General features: G+C 42.9%; 1 protein-coding gene across 5 annotated transcripts in view; it reads left to right on the forward strand.

Moving 5' to 3' along the window:
- Rxfp1 (relaxin family peptide receptor 1) overlaps window positions 1–18,799 on the forward strand; it is an 83,088-nt gene that overhangs the window by 49,520 nt on the left and 14,769 nt on the right. For 4 of the 5 annotated variants that reach the window (XM_057757229.1, XM_057757231.1, XM_057757232.1 and 1 more), the window contains 10 exons: window positions 327–398; window positions 2,586–2,657; window positions 5,556–5,627; window positions 5,714–5,785; window positions 6,524–6,598; window positions 10,152–10,223; window positions 11,938–12,009; window positions 13,321–13,392; window positions 15,931–16,002; window positions 17,109–17,180. In XM_057757229.1, the coding sequence (XP_057613212.1) occupies window positions 327–398; window positions 2,586–2,657; window positions 5,556–5,627; window positions 5,714–5,785; window positions 6,524–6,598; window positions 10,152–10,223; window positions 11,938–12,009; window positions 13,321–13,392; window positions 15,931–16,002; window positions 17,109–17,180 (723 nt within the window). The remainder of the gene's footprint in view (window positions 1–326; window positions 399–2,585; window positions 2,658–5,555; window positions 5,628–5,713; window positions 5,786–6,523; window positions 6,599–10,151; window positions 10,224–11,937; window positions 12,010–13,320; window positions 13,393–15,930; window positions 16,003–17,108; window positions 17,181–18,799) is intronic. The other variant, XM_057757230.1, reaches the window with a different exon arrangement.

An 18,799-nucleotide genomic window follows, 5' to 3' on the forward strand; every position in this document is an offset into this window, starting at 1 on the left:
TCATCTCCATAGTTTTTCTAGATATCTTTCAAAATTTTGGTGTATAAACACCAAAAGACTGTAAGGCAGAGTTTGGTTCAGAAGCTCAGTCAGAGCACTGGTTAGAAAGGATGTAGGGTGAGCTAGGATAAAGAGGAGAGAAGGTTCAGTGGTGGCCCAGCTGCCCAGAGGGGCTTGGAGAATGTGTGGCTAGTTCAGCTTTGTCAGTCACTCCTCAACACATCATGAAACCAGTGCATCCAGCTCAGGCTCCAGCTCAAGATCGTGGGGTAGGTATTATTAGAAGTAAGACTGCTCAGCAAGACCGAACTGTGTGTGTGTTTCAGGTCCCTGCAGCGGAACTTCATAAGAACACTCCCTCCCAACGGCTTCAGGAAGTACCGTGAGCTCCAAAAGCTGTAAGGAAAACTCTTAACACTGGGCTTGCGATGACCCTGCGGTCTTGTGTGCTTGTTTCCTGTTCCTTCTGTAGAGAATAGCATCATAGCACGCATTAATTCTAATAATCCCATCTGGAGAAATTATGTGCCCCTTATCTGGAAACTTGTAGGCAAAACTTCTGAGTATTTCTAGGAGACATTCTAGAAAAAAACTCAGATAACAATTCCTAAACAAACTGGAACCCATATGCTGTGACTCCTCCACCATGCTCCACAGAATGGAAATAAGTATTTCTGCCTCCTCCTGTCATGGATCAGCTCAAGGCTCATCTCAGAGAAAGTGTGCTGAGCTTGGGGTCAGCAAGATGGCTCAGTGTGTAAAAGCACTCCGAAAACCTCCTTGGTGACTGGAGCTCACCCTGTGAGCCTGTATTTTTATCTTGGCATTCCAATCTAATTCATAATCTTCCAGTCTTGGTTTTTTCTTTCCCTGTCACTCTTTGGCCATTTAAGCCCTTGTAAGTTGTCTCCTGTGATTTTGTGAACAAGGATTAGGGTGTCAGATTAATCAAACTAAATTTGATTTACTAAGATTTGGTATTGTTATGCAATATAGTTTTTGGCATAACATGTCACGAACACTTTTTTGGGGGTGGGGGGATTCTGGTTCTTTATGAGTGCTTACAAACCCAGATAAATGTAGCAGGAAAGTTTTAAGCCTGCCTTTCAGGCTTTCCTCTGCATTAGTTCTTGTCTAGAAAATTCTAGATGGTAACTTTGGCCCCTATCTGTGTACCTTTACAGCTTCAAATGATTTTTTATACTTTATTGTTTTTAATTGAGCTATACATTTTCCCAACTCCCCTTCCTTACTCCCCTATCCCCTTCCAACCTCCCTAACCGCCACACTCCCAATTTACTCAGGAGATCTTGTCTTTTTTCTCCTTCCTAGGAGGATTCATTTTTTTCCCCCTCTTAGGGTCTTCTTTGTTGTCTAGGTTCTCTGGGTTTGGGAACTGCAGGTTGGTTTTTCTTAGTTTTATGTCTAAAAGCCATTTATGAGAGAGTACTTATTACATTTGTCTTTCTGGATTACCTCACTCAGAATGTTTTTACCTAGTTCCATGCATTTGCCTGCAAATTTCAAGATGTCGTTACTTTTCCTGTTGTGCAGGACTCCATTGTGTTTTTGTACCACATGTTCCTTATCCATCCTTCAGTTGAGGGGCATCTAGGTTCTTTCCCGGTTCTGGCTATTATGAATAATGCTGCTATGAACATGGTTGCACAAATGCTTCAAATTTTTATAATAGTTCTACTGATTGCAAATTTCATACAATGTATTTTTTATCACATTCATCCCACACTCCCCCCAGGTTCGCCTCCCCACCTTCCCTACTCCCCCACCCCTCCCAGCTGTGTGTTTTCTTTCTGTGTGTTTTTCAATGACCCACTAAGTCTAGTTTGTGTTGCCCATATACTCACAGAGGGGTGCCATCCCCTGGAGCAAAGTCAACCTACCAGGGCTCATAGTCTTAAAGAAACCTGTCTCTCCCTCCTCCTAGAAGTCACTAACCAGCAATAGCTCCTCAGTTAGGGGTGGAGGCTCATGATGCCCTCCCCTCCCTACTGACTTGACCTTGTGCAAGGCGACATCTATTGTGAGCTCATGAATGTAACGGTTCGGTCACAACCAGAACACACTGTCTCGCGCCTGTCCTCCAGACCTCTGGTTCTTACAAACTTCGTACCTCCTTCACAGAGGTCCCCGCACCTAGGGCAGTGGTGTGATGCAGATGTCCCAGTTAGCCGAGCATCCAACGGCACATGAACTCTGCACTTTGACCCATTGTTAGCATCCACCGCATGGAACCGTCTCTGAAGAGGTCCGAGAGCTGAGCTAGCCTACGAGTGGATACACACAGTTAGATACTGTTTGCATTTACACCTTCAGCTTGTAAATAAAAACTGGCCCAAACTGGCATAAATTTGGCATCAAAATATCAGTTTCAACCAGTTGATCTACTGTGACCCATTTCCTCTCAAGTCAATTTCTAACTTCAGTAAGAAGACTCTCAGTAAGATGCGCTATCCCAGCTGACAGAGGCCATCCGCACATGCGCGTGCCGCTGCCACTGCAGGTTCTTCCATCCTGCAAAGCTGACACTGTTTTCTTATTTTCTCTTTGCCTGCTCTTGCTCACAGGTGCCTGCAAAACAATAAGATTCGCTTCGTGTCCGTCTCGGCTTTCAGAGGACTGCGCAGTCTCACCAAACTGTAAGCACAGATGGGGGGACTGGAGGGGAGTTAACCGGTTCCCTGAACGGACAGCATCCTGTCAGGCTAACCCATTCCAGCCCTCTCCTGCCAAGGGTCTGCAAGTAGTGCAGAAGGGACAGTGTAGTAGGGGCTGGGAGCATGGGATGGGGGTATCACTGTGTTCAGGCTGAGCCATGAATTCGCTTGCCAGGCAGGTGGCCTTGGGTACCAGCTCCCTCTACTGAGTGATGCTTGCTCTAATAGTGCCCACCGCAGGACTGTGTGGGAACAAATGAAAAGGCACATAGTCATTTCTATGTGTGCATAGAAACAAAGTCATTGTGTGCTGGCAAGGGAGGCCGGAATGCTAACTGAAGGACCTCAGTCAAAGTGAGAAACCCGATGGCGTAGACAAAAGGGGATTCCCCAGTTTCCCGAAGGATTTTACTTGCTTTGCTTTCATGCTGGGGGTAAAACCGGTGTCTTGTGTGTGCTAAGAACAAACTGACAGTCCCGCCAACCTCTCACTTACATTTTTATAAGTTATTGGGATAGTATCTCACTGTGTAGACCAGGGTGGCCTTAAACTCACAGAGATTTACCTGCCTCTGCCTCTGGAGTGCTAGGATTAAAGACACAAACACCATGACTGACTTCTTTTGTAATATTTAATCCTTCCTTATAAATGTTTAACATATAATAGATTTAGGGGCCAGGCGGTGGTGGTGCATGCCTTTAATCCCAGCACTTGGGAGGCAGAGGTAGGATGATCTCTGTGAATTTTAGGCCTGCCTGATCTACAGAGCGAGTTCCAGAACTACACAGAGAAACTCTGTCTCAAAAGACAAAATATCCTGGTGCTTGTGTGCCTGTGACCCAGGAACAGGAAGAGGCAAATAAATGTTTAATACACAATAAATTTGAAAGAACAAAGCTTGTGACTATGGAGTCTGGCTTATTTCCTGCCTCATTTTGCCCTGTCTCCGACATTCCTCCCTGTAGCGTGGATCAGAGATTCCTCTCTTTTCAAAGCTGCATAGTGTTCTAGTGTGTGTGCATGTGCCACATTCCACTTACCCATCTGTCTGTCCATGGGCATTTGAGAATTTCCATCTGTTTCTGGCGTGATAAGACTACTATTATGCAATCCACACATCTGGCTGAGTCCCTGCTTTTAGGTCTACTCAGCGCGCTAAGGCAGGGAGTATAATCTCTGTCCATTGCTGATTCTACCCATGATTTATAACCGCTGTTCATGTGCTGACTCTACCCGTGGATTATAACCACTCTTCATGAGCTGATTCTTTTTTTTTTCTTTCGGTTTTTCGAGACAGGGTTTCTCTGTGGTTTTGGAGCCTGTCCTGGAACTAGCTCTTGTAGACCAGGCTGGTCTCAAACTCACAGAGATCCGCTTGCCTCTGCCTCCCAAGTGCTGGGATTAAAGGCGTGCGCCACCACCGCCTGGCCATGTGCTGATTCTTTTATAAGTTACTATACTGCTTTTCCAGCTGACATTTTTTTAATTCTTTGAGAATTTTATCAATATAAGTTTAACATATTTTTTCCTATGCCCCAACTTCTCATGGATCCTTGCCCCTTTCTTCCCACCCAACTTCATGGTTTTTCTCTTAGCAGCACAGCCCCCTCCAGATTCCAAGTTCATTCCCAGGGTCCTGCCATGGTGACTGTCTTAGTTAGGATTTTTATTGCTGTGAAGAGACAACATGACCATGGCCACTCTTATAAGGAGAACATTTCATTGGGGTGACTCACTTAGAGTTTCAGAGGTCCCGTCCGTCATCATATGGTGAGGAGCATGGCAGCATGCAGGCAGACGTGGTGCTGGAGGAGCGGCTGAGAGTCCTACTACACCTTGCAGGCAACGGGAAGTCCATTGTCTCACTGGGTGGTATTCCAAGCATTGGAAACCTCAAAGCCCACCCTCACAGTGACACACTTCCTCCAGTAAGGCCATACCCACTCCAGCAATGCCACACCTCCTAATAGTGCCCCTCTCTATGAGAGTATGGGGACCGATCACATTCAAACTACCACAGTGAGATACACTGAATTTTCTAACAATGTCTTAACCCCTTACTCTCCTGGAGTTGTTGCTTTTGCATATGCTATTTCTTCTTCCTAAAGCAACTCCTGCCAGTTCTTTGCCTTGTGGACTTCCTCCTTCCCGTCGCCATTCCCTGGTGTTCCTCAGGGTCCCATCTTTACAGATCAGGTGCATTCTGTAAATGAAGAGTAACCACATGTTCTACACATCTGTCTGGTTTTGTGTCTTACCTGTTACCTGTTCGCATCGCTGTCTGCCTTTCCAGATTCAACGGTCCGATAGACCTGCTACAACTATCCCCTTTGGTTAGTTCTCTGTCACTAAAACAAAATCCCTGAGCTAACTCATAAAGAGAAAATATTTTTGGCTCACACATTTTGAGGCTTGTCTGATATTGACTGCCTCCATTACCTTGAGCCTGCGTTTGAGGCAACACAAGCCAGTGGGAACTCGTGGTGAGCATTCACCCACCTCATGGCTGGGAGGTAAAGAAGAGAAAGACATCCTTCAAGCGCACCACAGAAAAGAGCATCCCCAGTGACCTGAGGATTCCCACAGGGACTCCAGAAAGGTCCTCAGCTCCTCCCAACAGTGCCCCCTGGGAGCCAAGCCTTTGACCCACAGAAACCTATCCAGCAGAATTAAACATAGGCCAATTCTTTAGCTAACTATGGGAAATGAAAGGCGAGAATCGACACCGTCAGTGGCAAGGGCTCTTAGACGTCCAAACTGGAAGTGGCAGGAAGAGAGTGCTGTAGGAGGGGACTCCGGAAGGATGATGACAATCGCCACCGTCCTTCTCGCGAAACATCGAAAAGAATAAACTCATTGCAGTTGTGTCTCCTTCCCAGGTATCTCAGCCATAACAGAATAACCTTCCTGAAGCCAGGAGTGTTTGAAGAGCTGCACAGGCTGGAATGGCTGTATGTCTCATTTGTGTGGCATTTCCTTGTATTAGTTCCGATGTGCCGAAAATACATATGTCACTCTGCTCTCTTCCTGCTGACAGGATAATCGAAGACAATCACCTCAGCCGAATCTCCCCACTCACATTTTATGGACTGAATTCTCTCATTCTCTTGTAAGTACTCAAAACAAACAGGGAGGCCAGATGCCTCAGTGAGTGAGATGGTTCATGGGCAGTCTGGTTCAATTCCCCGGACCTAAAGGGTTGAAAGACCAACTCCAGCTGGCTATCAGCTCTACATAAAGACTGGCATAAACACACACACACACACACACACACACGCACAAACAACAATAAGTAAATCAATGTAGCAAAAAAAAAATTTAAACTATTCCAATTGAAAAAAGAGACAGAAATAAAAGAATTAAGGCATTAAGCGTAGTAGCATTAAATTTGCAATTATTAAATCCTAAAGGAAGCTCTCTTGACTAAGACCCACCTTGCCTATATTCTTTCAGGCTACTGGTCTGAGCATTTTGTAACAAAGTCCTGCTGGACCAGTCTGAGGGCAGACTCCGGTCGTGCCCCACAAGTACTCTAAGCACCGCCCCTCCTATCCAGCAACTCCCCCACAAAGAAAAAGCCTCACACACGGCCATTGTACAGCCCCCTGCTGATGGGCGCAGGCTTCGTCCAAAGACTGGCATTGCTGCTCCCTGCAGGAGACCCGGAGTGCGTAGAAATGTGCTTACTACCAAAGCACTTCAGTACCTTGGGGTGTGTAGAGAGAAGGCGGTGAGGAGACTTGTAGCTTGAGGGTCTAGCAGCTTCCGAATAGTAATGGTAACTGTCTTTGCCTGGAGATAAAAAAGAACCAGAAAATGTGATGTTGGTGGTCTCTTTCCTTTCTAGAGTGCTGATGGACAATGTCCTCACCCGTTTGCCTGACAAACCCCTCTGTCAGCACATGCCCCGGCTACACTGGCTGTAAGTCTCTTCTCTCTCTCTCTCTCTCTCTCTCTCTCTCTCTCTCTCTCTCTCTCTCCCTCTCTCTCTCATACACACATATGTATATGTATATATACATATATATTTACATGTATATATATATATATATATATGTTACATATTCTGAATTTGACTACTTAAGACACCAGGGGCCTTCTGTGCCAGGTGGTTAGTGCATCGTTTCCTTGTTTTATTTTATTGTATTTTTATATTAGACATACTCATTGGCTAACTTCTCTAAACTTTCACCAAAATGCAATATCTGGAAGAGAAAATATATATATATTGGAGCTGGGAAGAAGGAAGACAGAAAAGAAGTCACGGGGTCAGCATCACACTTCCTTTTCCAGCTGCCAAATCACTCACCTATTAAGTTGGCACAGAAAGATAAGTCATTTTCATGTTATCCCTGAATTCTGAGCAGTGAGAATGTGTTGCTTAGCACTAATCATGAGAGAATGGGGCTGTGGGATGTTTTGAGACAGTCCCTTACAGGTTCTGTGTAGTTTTTTTGGCACAGTGGTTTTACCTGGTAACAAATATCACTATCACTCCACTAGGGAGAGGTCAGTCAGCAGTAAATTTGTTTATTTAGAATATAGGTTTGGTCATGTGTGGTGGCTCACACCTGTAATCTCAGGAGGTTAAAACAAGAGGCTGAGGAAGGAGAAGCACTATAAATTCAAAGGGAGCCAGGTGTATGGAGTGAGGCCCTGTTTAAATTCAATCCACAAACTGCCAGAATCAGGAAAACTTTCTACATTTTGTTTTATGAGAAATATTCAAACCTTGATTGGTACCCAAGTTCACAGCAAACTAGAGGTGTCAAATAGCAAGGACAGGATGATGATGAGAAACACCGTGTTTGTGAGTAGTGACAGCTGTCAGCCCCATTGTAACACAAGAGAAAGGGGTCAGGTAAACAACAAAACAGCTTTGGCCTGTGCTCACTTAGAATCCCTCCAAGGAAGCAAGCATTTCACACGCATTGCTAAGGTCAGAGGCATTTTGGTACAACAGCCCAGCTCTTTCTGTACTTGGACAACAAGCTGAAGCCATAACGAAAAGGAAACATTGAATCCGTGACCTTCTTCGTAAATGAAGCCTGATTCAAAAGGGTTCTCTAACCGCCGTTTTAATTAGTGATGAAAGACAGCTGAGCAGTACTTGCACACGCAATCAACAGCTAAAACAGTGGACCTTGTGAAACCAGAGCGGGAGCTCAAGAGTGTTTACTTAGTGCGCGGCATCCTGGGTTGAATCCCAAGCGCACACGCGCACGCCCCGCGCACACACACACACATAAATGTGAATTAATACTAATTTTTTTTCGTAAAAACAAGGTTTCGTTATGTAGCCCAGGCTGGCCTTGAACTCACTCACGGGTATGCTCCTGCCCCAGTCTCCCCAGTGCTGAGATTGTAGAGATGGGAGCTAACTACAGGCCAACACTTTGAGTATTTTTTAGAGAGTACTGCCACCTGGTGGTAGATTCATGATTAACTCTTGGCAATAAAATAAAAGGAATTTTTAAAAAATGAATAAAAATTTTAAAAGTTAAAAATAAAATAAATATGCCGGGCGGTGGTGGCGCACGCCTTTAATCCCAGCACTTGGGAGGCATAGGCAAGCGGATCTCCGTGAGTTCGAGACCAGCCTGGTCTACAAGAGCTAGTTCCAGGACAGGCTCCAAAACCACAGAGAAACCCTGTCTCGAAAAAAAACAAAAAAAAAAAAATAATAAAATAAATAAATAGAAATAAAAATATACATTTGATTTAAGAACTAACAAAAAGCCTACACCAAGTCAAGACTCTAAGCATTAGCAGCCACTTTCATTGAACAAAAACTCTGCCTCCAAACTGTTTGTTCTACAGCCTGACTTCAAATGTATTTCTCTTAGGTTACTCCCCATCCTCAATACACCTTCATCTTCAACAGGCTCAATTTTCAGATCCATTAATTCCAAATCCTCCCAGCCTTTGAGACATATTTCACTCTGCAACTTTGGTGCAGTTCCCAAAGCATGGCTGGAAGTCCCCATGAAACTGGTGGATTGTGGCTTTCCTCTAGAGCTTTCCGACTTTTCCTTGGCGATTTTGGGAGCTCTTCCACACGTGTATCGTGCAAGAATCACTGTCTCTTCTGAGTAACTCCATGCCATCTGGCAACCATTACACTAAGTGTGTGATGCCCTTAGACCCAGGGGCAGTGTCCAAGGCAACATATCACCCCCTTCGGCTCTGCCAACTTCTACCAGGCACCTAGTGATGGGGTCAAAGAAGGGGAGCCGTAGGAGAACAACTCCAGCTGGGGACACAACTCAGTGGTAGGGCACTAGCATCTTATATGCAAAGCCTTCCACTTGATGCTCCGTGCACTAAGGAAAAAAAGGTACCTTTCGATGCTGCAACTAGAGTTCTTGAGATGACAGCCCCACACAGCGCGAGTACTCAAGGGGAATGCCTAGTGGCTCCCCCTACTTGAGAGTGGAGAGCAAGGGCAGCTCTTATAGCCATCTGAAAAAGCAATGACGATGCCCACACACACACACACAGAGGCAAACTGTTAAGAATCTTTCCTAGGACTGTTTAAGTTAGGGAGAGGGAAACTAAATAGTGTCTTCTGGAGACCATCACAGAAAACAATGGCTGTCAAAATGCAGAGAACAGCTGATCGTGGTGTGCACGGCCCCAACAATAATAACACTAAGAGACACGCTAAAGTCGAAAGGGGATGTATCACCGAAGGGGGATATCCACCCTGTGACAAAGAGGTACGGGCAACTCATGACTTCTGGGAGAGGGAGAATTAATCTTCCCAGTGATGAGCATCTAATTGGTTGCCCAATACCAAGTGGTCAGCTCTGAAGTCATATATAAACAAACAACACTAAAAGATTCAGCAGGTCGTATTTATTTATGTATATATCCATATATATGTAAAAATAATAATCAAAAAAAAGGCCAGGAATTTGAGAGGGAGTAAGGAAGTACAGGAGAGACTAGAGGAAAAAAAATGAAAGGGTAAAATTATGTAATTATATTTTAATTTTAAATTAAGATAATAATATCTTATTATAATTATAAAATTATTAATATAATAAAAATTCATTTCTGCTTATGGAAGTACCTTACACCTCTGGACAAATGACAAGTGTTTAATATGCTTGACTACTAAATATTTATTAACAAATTAGATACTTCCCGCAAGAACTGCTTTTCTTCAGTTTCTTGGAGTAATAATATCCATGTCATTGTGGACACATAAAGAAGATGTGACTCAAAACATTTTTACTCCTTGGTACTGGGGATTGAAGCCAGGACCCCATGTCATTTTTACTATTGATACAGAAGACAAACAACAATACTACACATACATAACATATATATAGTATATGTGTAAATTCAGCTGCTATACAAAGGATTTTAAACAGAATGTAAAAAAAGATACTTTTTAGAATTAAGATAATTCTTATTAGTTTATTTCTGGCAGCAGTTTAACTTGATTGTGTTTTATTTTTATGTTCTAGGGACTTTGAAGGCAACCATATCCATAATCTAAGAAATTTGACTTTTATCTCCTGCAATAATTTAACTGTTTTGTAAGTAATTTTTTTTTAAAGTAATATCGACTCCCCTTACAAACCACATGAATCTTGTCTATGGGCAGAACCCGGCCTGGGCGTGTGCGGAGGCAGGAAGGTCTGGGCGTGTGCGGAGGCAGGAGGTGTGACGTCTTTGTCTGTGCGTGTGAAATAAGCCAGACTCAAAGGCAAACACTGCACGTTTTCTCTCATAAATGGAATCGAATTTGCATTTGTGAAGTGTGTGTGTGTGCGCGTTCGTGCGCACACATATGAGTGTGTGTGCATGCGTGTGCACACATGTTATGAAAGTAGAAAGGGGACCATGAGGAGAAGGAAGAGATCTTAAGGAGCTGCAGAGGAGAGTAAAGACACCAATAGTGCACATATCACATCAAAGCAAACTGAAGGACCATTAGGGGATAGGAAGGGAACAGCAAGAATAAGGCAGGTGAGATGGAGGGCAACATAGGGATCACGGTATGAATAAAAATGAGGTATTAAGGCATATATATATGAATCCCAATATTTTATAAACTAAGTTTAAAAGTTTTTAAATAAAAGAGTAAATTCTAAAACAATGGAAGCCCTTTGAAATTTCCCAAATTAGCCATTTATGCTGGTAGCTAACAGAGATCCTCAAGAGGGGACAGGGACAGGGTGTGAAACTAAAGTACAGCAAGTGCGCAGCGTGTGTGAGGTCCTAGATTCAACCTCTCTCTATCTCTCTCTCTCTCTCTCTCTCTCTCTCTCTCTCTCTCTCTCTCTCTCTTTCCTATCTGTCTCTTTCTCTGCCTCTCTCTGTCTCTCTCTTTCACACACACACACACACACGTGCGCGCGCGCGCGGTCAAGAACAAGCACTACAGTCTGACTCATGTTTCCAAACTAAAGAGACATTGAACTGGTCCATTCAGACAACTTTCTCTCAAGTATTTCAATCCTAATTCTATGCTCTAGCAAACAAGAGCTCTGTGGTGCATGGAGCCTTTTGTTAGACAGACACACTTTGCAGACTGAGGAGGTAAGTCTAAAACAATTCCCATGCTCATAGCTGCAAAACGCTCAGTTCTTGTTAAGGAGAGGTGAGGTTCCCTATTCCTTTCAAAGCCCTTCTTCATTTCTAATTACAAATTTAAATTACATTTCATATGGTCCCTGTTAAAAAGACTCAGGAAATTTAAGAATAAAATTGAACTGAAGCGGCACACACCTGTAATTGCAACTCCCAAGAGACTGGTGCAGAAAGGCCGTGAGTTTTAGGCCAGCCAAGATTGCATAGTTGAGACTGTTTTTGAAATAAATAATATCATACTGATATCCTGACATGAGGATGCACTCTATCTCGGTCTCTTTGAGGGGCCCTTGGCAGTGGGATCAGGATCTACCCCTCATGCATGAGCTTTTTGGATCCCATTCCCTATGGTGAGATGCCTTGCTCAGCCTTGATGTGTGGGGGGGGAGGGAGGATGGAGGAGGCTTGGTACTGCCTCAACTTAATGTGCCAGGCTTTGTTGACTCCCCAGAGGCGGTGAATGGAGAGTGGGTTGAGCAGGAGGTGCGGGGAGAAGGAGGAGGGGAGGAAGGAAGAACTGTGGTTGGTATATAAACTCTATAAAAATTTTAAATAAAAAATGCACTCTATATTCATTATCTTTGTAGGAGTTATATTTAGTAATCTATGTGATCATTATGTTGACATGTTAACACGTACTTTTCCTTTTTCTTTCAGGGTAATGAGGAAAAACAAAATTAATCACTTAAATGAACATGCATTTGCACACCTCCAGAAACTAGATGAATTGTAAGTTTAACTAAATATGTATTAAGAATGCTTTTGTCAGTTTTACTTTGTACTACTTATACATATAATGTTCATATATTTCAGAAATATTAATTTTCTCTTCCCAAACAGTATTTATATGTAACATGGATCACAAAACAATTCAGATAGCTTACAAAAGTAAACATAAAATAAAATATGAAATAAATAGTTGAAATAAGTTAGGTCAGGGCTTGAGATACGGCTCGTTGGTTAAGAGCTCTTGCAGAGGACCCCAGTTCAGTACCCAGGACCCTGTCGGTGGCTTACAAGGACCGATAACGCCATCTTTCCAGAGATCTGATACTCTTCATCCCTCAAGCTCTTCCACGCTTGTGCACTTAGCCACACACAGACACATACAAAATTTTTAAAATAATAAAAAAATCTAAAAATAAATCATTCTACCCAATGATTAACCAACTGGCATAGGCAACTTCTCAGCTTTTCTCCTGTCTGTCCCCTGGAGGTGCGTGGGGGAAGTTACATTTTCTGTTTGAATTTAGTCACCTAATTCAAGCTCACCGAGACGTCTTCTTGTTTCAAAGAAGCTGCAGTCTTTCTCGTGAAATCTGTCACTGGAGAAATGTCACCGCTTCTGCTGCTGAAAGCTCCTCTTAGCTCCAAGGTGACATCATGTTAGGCACCCCCTCTGCACATGTGCATCCTGCCCAGGAGAGTAGAAGCCTGTGCATCTCTCTGAAAGAAATTTGAACCTTAAATGGCATGCTTTGAGGTCATCATAATGAACCCGGGCAAAAGAAAAACCAGGGCCTCAAGTCATGTTCTCAAACAGAGGAGGAGAAAGGGAAGAGAGAGGATGAAGGGACATCATACAGTCCATAAATGAAATTAATATGTCAGAGCCACGTTAAATACCATGGTCTGTCTCCAAGGAAACCTGAGATGGAGGAGCATTGGTAGCCCATGCTGGCTTTGGGCACACTCAGTTATAATTGAGAATGTCCATGAACTTCTGATCCTCCTGCCTCTGCTTCCCCAATGCTGGGATTATAGGTGTGTACTACCATGCCTGGCTCAGGATAAAATGTTCTGTGCCCCTATTTTTAAAGCCTCTCGACTTCCAGGACCTGGAGTGGTAGGGCACACACTGAGCAGGAGAGAGGCTGTGACTCCAATCCACACAAAAAGGCGACACTTACTTCTTGGTATTTAAAACAAGTAACGAATGGAGCTGTTGGAAAATTGCAAATGGTTTTCTAATAAATTTTCTACCAATGAATGAAGTCTTTAGAAAGCAATAATATGATTTGCTTGCAATTGTTTCCCTAGGGACTTGGGAAGCAATCGGATTGAAAACCTTCCACCGAACATCTTTAAGGATCTGAAGGAGCTGACACAATTGTAAGACATTAACTTAACCACTTCCTTTCTTTATCTTATTTTTCAACTGTGGTAAAATATACATAGAACTGAGTCCTCCATCTGTTTCTGTACCACTGGATTACATCAAGATCTTCTATATCATTGTTCAGCTCTCACCAACATCCACCCTCCTAGCTTTCCACTGAGTACAGAGCTGAAACCCTGTAGCCATCCAGCAGTAACGCCACATTCATCCCGCCACAGTCCTGGCAAGTCCCACCGTGCTGGTTCTCTCTGTGTGGTGGTTGCCATCTTGTGGCTGGCTTATTTCTCTTTACCAGACCAACATGGTGCATCAGTGTGGTGGTCTGTGTCAGAATTCCCTTTGCTCTGAAGGCTGAAATAGCACCTCGTACGCTGTGTACAGCCATCTGCCAACGTGTGGGCACTTAGGTTGCTTCCACCTGTGTGCAAATTCGTGTCTGGATGCCCACACTCAGTCATTTGGGTTTTATGCGCCTTCTCAGCTCACAGCAAACTTAAATACACCCAATGAAGGCATCATAAATCAGAACTGTTATTTTTAAAATTCATTTAATGCACCTACCTATCAACTATGGTAACTTAGAAACCAGTTCACTGTAGACTATCAGTTTTGTACACCTGCGTTTCCATGGCTGGCTGGGAGCTGCAACACACATTATATCATAACACACACTGCTATCACAAAGAAAGATCAAATAGGATCTTTTCCTTATCCCTTTCTCCCTTCCTTCCTCAGTATCTCTGTGTTGGAATTCAGGGATGCGAGCACTGTACCTCTAACCACTTCCCTTTAGTGCAACTTCCACTAAAGGTTGTTTTTCACTGTTGTAAAGTGAGAACATAATAAGCCAGAAACCACCTCTACACCCCTAGACATTGTGGGGCTGGGTCACATGGCAGCTCTACTTTTGTTCTGTTTAATTCTACTTCCTGTCAGAGCTGTGCCATCCTTCATCTCTACTATCAGGGCACAGGGTCCTCATTTCTGCAGTTCCAACACCTGCTGTTTTCATTTTTCTGGCTCACAGCCGTCTCACCTGAGCATCCTTGAGGATCTGATTTTCATCGCTCTGGTCTCAGTGACGTTGAGCATCTTTCCCACGTGTTTGGTCGCCTGTCTGTCTTCTTGTGGGGAAAACTACTCAAGTTCTTCATTCATTTCCACGTGAGCTGCTTTTGCACTTGCTGAGCTCTCATCTTCATCCTTCCTGGGACTCAGCCCCAGACTCGTTTTTTCCCGCTATTGTGGGTGGCAGGTCCCTCTGACGCAGTGTTTTTTAATTTTAATACACTGCCACTTTTTAATCTTTCGCTTCATTATCTATACTTTAAGTTTCACAATGAATACATGACACTGCCAAATCCACACAATGGATTTTTCTTCCTATATTTTCTTCTAGTTTGATAGCTTTCTATTTAAGCGTGTGATCCATTTGAGTTCATAGTACAGAAGGGTCCATTTCTATTCCTTTGCATAGGATATTCAGTTTTCCCATCACTGTTAGAAAGATTGTCCTTTCCCTGTTGAATGCCTTTGGCACCTGTGTCAAATGTTATCTGATTATGTCTGAGTGGGGTTGTTCCTGGGCTCTGTAGTCAGTCCCTTTGGTCTGCGTAGCTGTGGGTGACTGTGCAAACCCTGACTTCCTTGTTCTTTTTTTCAAGATCGCTTTTGCTGTTTGGGCTCCTTTGATGTCTTACATGAATTCATAAACTTTAATATGGACTGAGTCTTCCAATGCCATGAACAAGAGTATCTTCTTCACTGGCGTTGATCTAGTCCATTTTCTGTTAGTGTAGAAGGCTACCACAGCCTGGCGAATTTATAAACAATAGAATTTTGTGTGGCTCACTGTTCTTGAAGTTCAGAAGTTCAAAAGTCAAGGTCAGATCTTGTGGGATGTAATTCATCCTCAGCCATATGTTGTCTCTAATAAATAAGTTAGCATTTTCTAACCAAGTGCTTCATATATCTCCTGGCCACTTGTTTATCTTCCTTGGAGAAATGTCAGCTCAGAGTCTTACTCTTTTTCTTAATTGGATTACTTGTCTCTTTACTATTGATTTGAGTTCCTTATATCTTTGTAGATATTAATCCATCCCCTGAGATATGCTTGCAGGGGTAGGGAATCTGGCTCGGTGGTAGAGTGTGTACTTGTGGTCCCTGAAAAGAATAAAGCAGTGGAGGAAAGAGACGGCTCTGCGAATCATGTCTTCCAGGCTGCAGTCTTCTCTTATGGTGGGAAGAAACTTTTGGCTTTAATGTGGTCCTCTTTATCTATTGCTGCCTTTACTGTCTGCATTTTGGAAATCACATCCCAGCTTTTACTGTCTGAGTTCTAGAAGTCACTGCCAGGCCAGTGTCAGGGAGGTCCTTCTCTGTAGTCTCAGGTCTTACGTTTAAATCTTCAATACACTTTGAACTGTACTATACTTTTTTGGTAAGTGTTTCAAATTCACTCAAAGTCAACAAATAAATTCTCTTGGCCCAAGCAATTTTTAGGAATGACGTTGCTTTTTTTTTTTAAACAGGAATATTTCCTATAATCCAATCCAGAAAATTCAAGTAAATCAATTTGATTATCTTGCCAAACTCAAGTCTCTGTAAGTATAGCCATATACAGTTTTGCTTCAATACTAATAGAATATATGCTCTTATGTCTTTTAATTATGTTTTATTTCCAGCTCCACAAAAATATATGAATCGTTGATTGACTATAGACAGCTATTACTTCTACCTCAAGTGTTAATAAACTAAAAATTAAACGATAATGAATCCCTACATCTCTGTCCCCAGAGATACTGAATTGTGCATTTATATCTCTCGTGTATAGGACAGAGTTGTGGCCCCATTAGTTCTGAGTACACCATATTTTCTGTGGGTGTATGTCCTAGTTTGTATCTCCATTTCTGTAATAAAGCACTCACCAAAAACAACATGAAGAGAAAAGGGTTTATTTGGCTTATAGGTTACAGTCCATCATTGAGGAAAACCAAAGAGGAACTCAGGGCTTAAAGCAGAAATCATGGAGGAATGCTGCTTACTGGCTTGCTTCCCGAGCTCTCACTGCAGGCTTTCTTACACAGCCCAGAGTCAACTTCCTAGGGATGGTACCGCCCACAGTGGGCTGGGCCCTCCCCATCAACCATTAATCAAGAAAATACGATATGCCCACAGATATGCCCACTGACCAAAATGATGGAGGGAGTTTCCTCAACTGAGGTTCCCTCTTCTTAAGTGTGTCAAGTTAAACACCAAGAATAGCAACCCTATCCTAAAATAGAATTTTCTAGGCCATGTAAATCATGCCTCCCACATCACAGAAAGGACAATAATTCTATTAATGTTAAGAATGGTCTTTAGGAGATAAGTCTTAGCTCATCTCGTTTAACTATTCTACAGTAAAATAGCACTTCACTGGGAAAAAAATATGACTTAAAAGGTATTAGGAAAATTTAAAGGTGTCCAGAATATAATGTGCATGCTCCTATTCTACAAATATTTATTGACTAACTAGCATGCATTAGGCAGTATATCATGAACTGGGAATATTTTTAAAATAGGCTATGCATGTCTATAACCTGGGGAAGTTCAGGCAGGCTGAGTGTGAACATTTCACTTAGAATGATGCTAACCTAAAGCATTTGACTGCATTGTCCTTCACCTGTGGATAACCTATGTTCTCTTGACCACTACTTGGTATTTTTAGCAGCCTAGAGGGAATTGAGATCACAAATATCCAGCAGAGGATGTTCAGACCTCTCGTGAATCTCTCTCACATGTAAGTAGACGTTTGCTTGCCGTTCACCGTCATTTTAATCTGTGTCCCCACATGTCTTGTGATAATACTCCCATACTAAATGCAAATAAAATATGAATAATTTCTACTAATTTGCCTCTGTATGCTTAGTATTTAAGTCCCTCTTCAAAATTATATGTTACAATGCTAACTGCAGAGTGATGGCATTATTAAAAGGCCAAGTCTTGATTAGCCCTAGAGGGTAGCACCTTCATGAACAGCATTAGTGCATTTAAAACAGAACTGAAGGCGAGGGGTGGTGGTGCACATCTCCCATCCCAGCACTTGGGAGGCAGAGATAGGCGGATCCCTGAGTTTGGAGTCAGCTTGGTCTATATGGCAAGTTCTAACCTAATTAGGGCTTCACAGTGAGACCCTGTCTCAAAATTAAAATGAACTTGAGAAAGACTGAAGCTAATGCATCATAGTGTGTGTAGGTTATATAAAGCAGTTATAAACAGGGCTGAGGAAATGGCTCAGCGAGTAAAAGTTCCTGAGTTCGGATCCAAGTACAGGAACAGGTGACATGTGCCTCTGATCTCAGCGCCTCAGGTGAGCTGGGATGCAGACAGGAGAGCCCGCCCCAAAGCCTGGGGCCGGATAACCTAGACTATGAAGTGCAACAACAGACAACAAGAGAGATTCTGCCTCAAAAACAAGGTGGGGGGGTCAGGACCAGCACCCAAAGCCGTTCTCTCACCTACACACACACACACACACACACCATGACACACATGAGACACACATGAGGTACATACACATATCTCACACACAACACACGTGTGTATGTATGCACATATGTCTATATTAATTTGTAGCAATTATTTTCTACCTTTTAAGTATTATATATGATATACATGTATATGTAATATACATATATAATATATAAACACATAATTTGAATATTCAAAATAAAGAGTTGCTACAAGTTAATGAAGGCAGGAGAACTCTTCCCCAGGGAAAACTGTCCCTAATGTCAAAGTATGATCAGAGGAAGTACAAGGATGAAATGGTAGCCTTTTTAAATCCCATGCAGTGTGTCTTGTTTTGCACTGATTATAACTTTTCTCAATATTTTGGGTGAAGCTCATAGCAAGTGCTCGAAGCTGATAGAAGTACTAGATTGCTCTTCACACTGGCAATTTTCAATGACTTAGAAGTACCTTGTCAGCCACGCTGCCATCTTCCTGGCACTGTAAGTCTAACGTAGGACATTGTTTATGTTCCCATGATTTCTCGGAAACAAGGCTTTTATAAGTTTCTTCGCTTGCCTACAACAAAACAGTCTGACCCAGAAAAACTGAGTTGATTGGAAGAAACTGGTGTAGCTTGTAAAACTGAGAAATAACTAAAAGGGGAACCTGAGTTGAGCAGGTATCGTGGAAACAAGAGTTGGACCACACGCATGAAATAAGCCATTCACACAGCAACACTAGGCTCAGGATTCCTTATAGCATATTTGCCGACCCTGGGCTAGGGAAGGGTCTCCACTGTTCATCCGCTGAGGGTCCTGGGGCTAGAGAAGGACTTCCCTCAGAAGAAATCAAGACACTGTTGCTAAAAGTTGAATCTCTGCTAAGCAGCTAAACTAGCAATCAAGT

The sequence above is a fragment of the Chionomys nivalis genome, chromosome 24 (genome assembly GCF_950005125.1).
Source record: "Chionomys nivalis chromosome 24, mChiNiv1.1, whole genome shotgun sequence".
In the NCBI taxonomy this organism is placed as follows: domain Eukaryota; kingdom Metazoa; phylum Chordata; class Mammalia; order Rodentia; family Cricetidae; genus Chionomys; species Chionomys nivalis.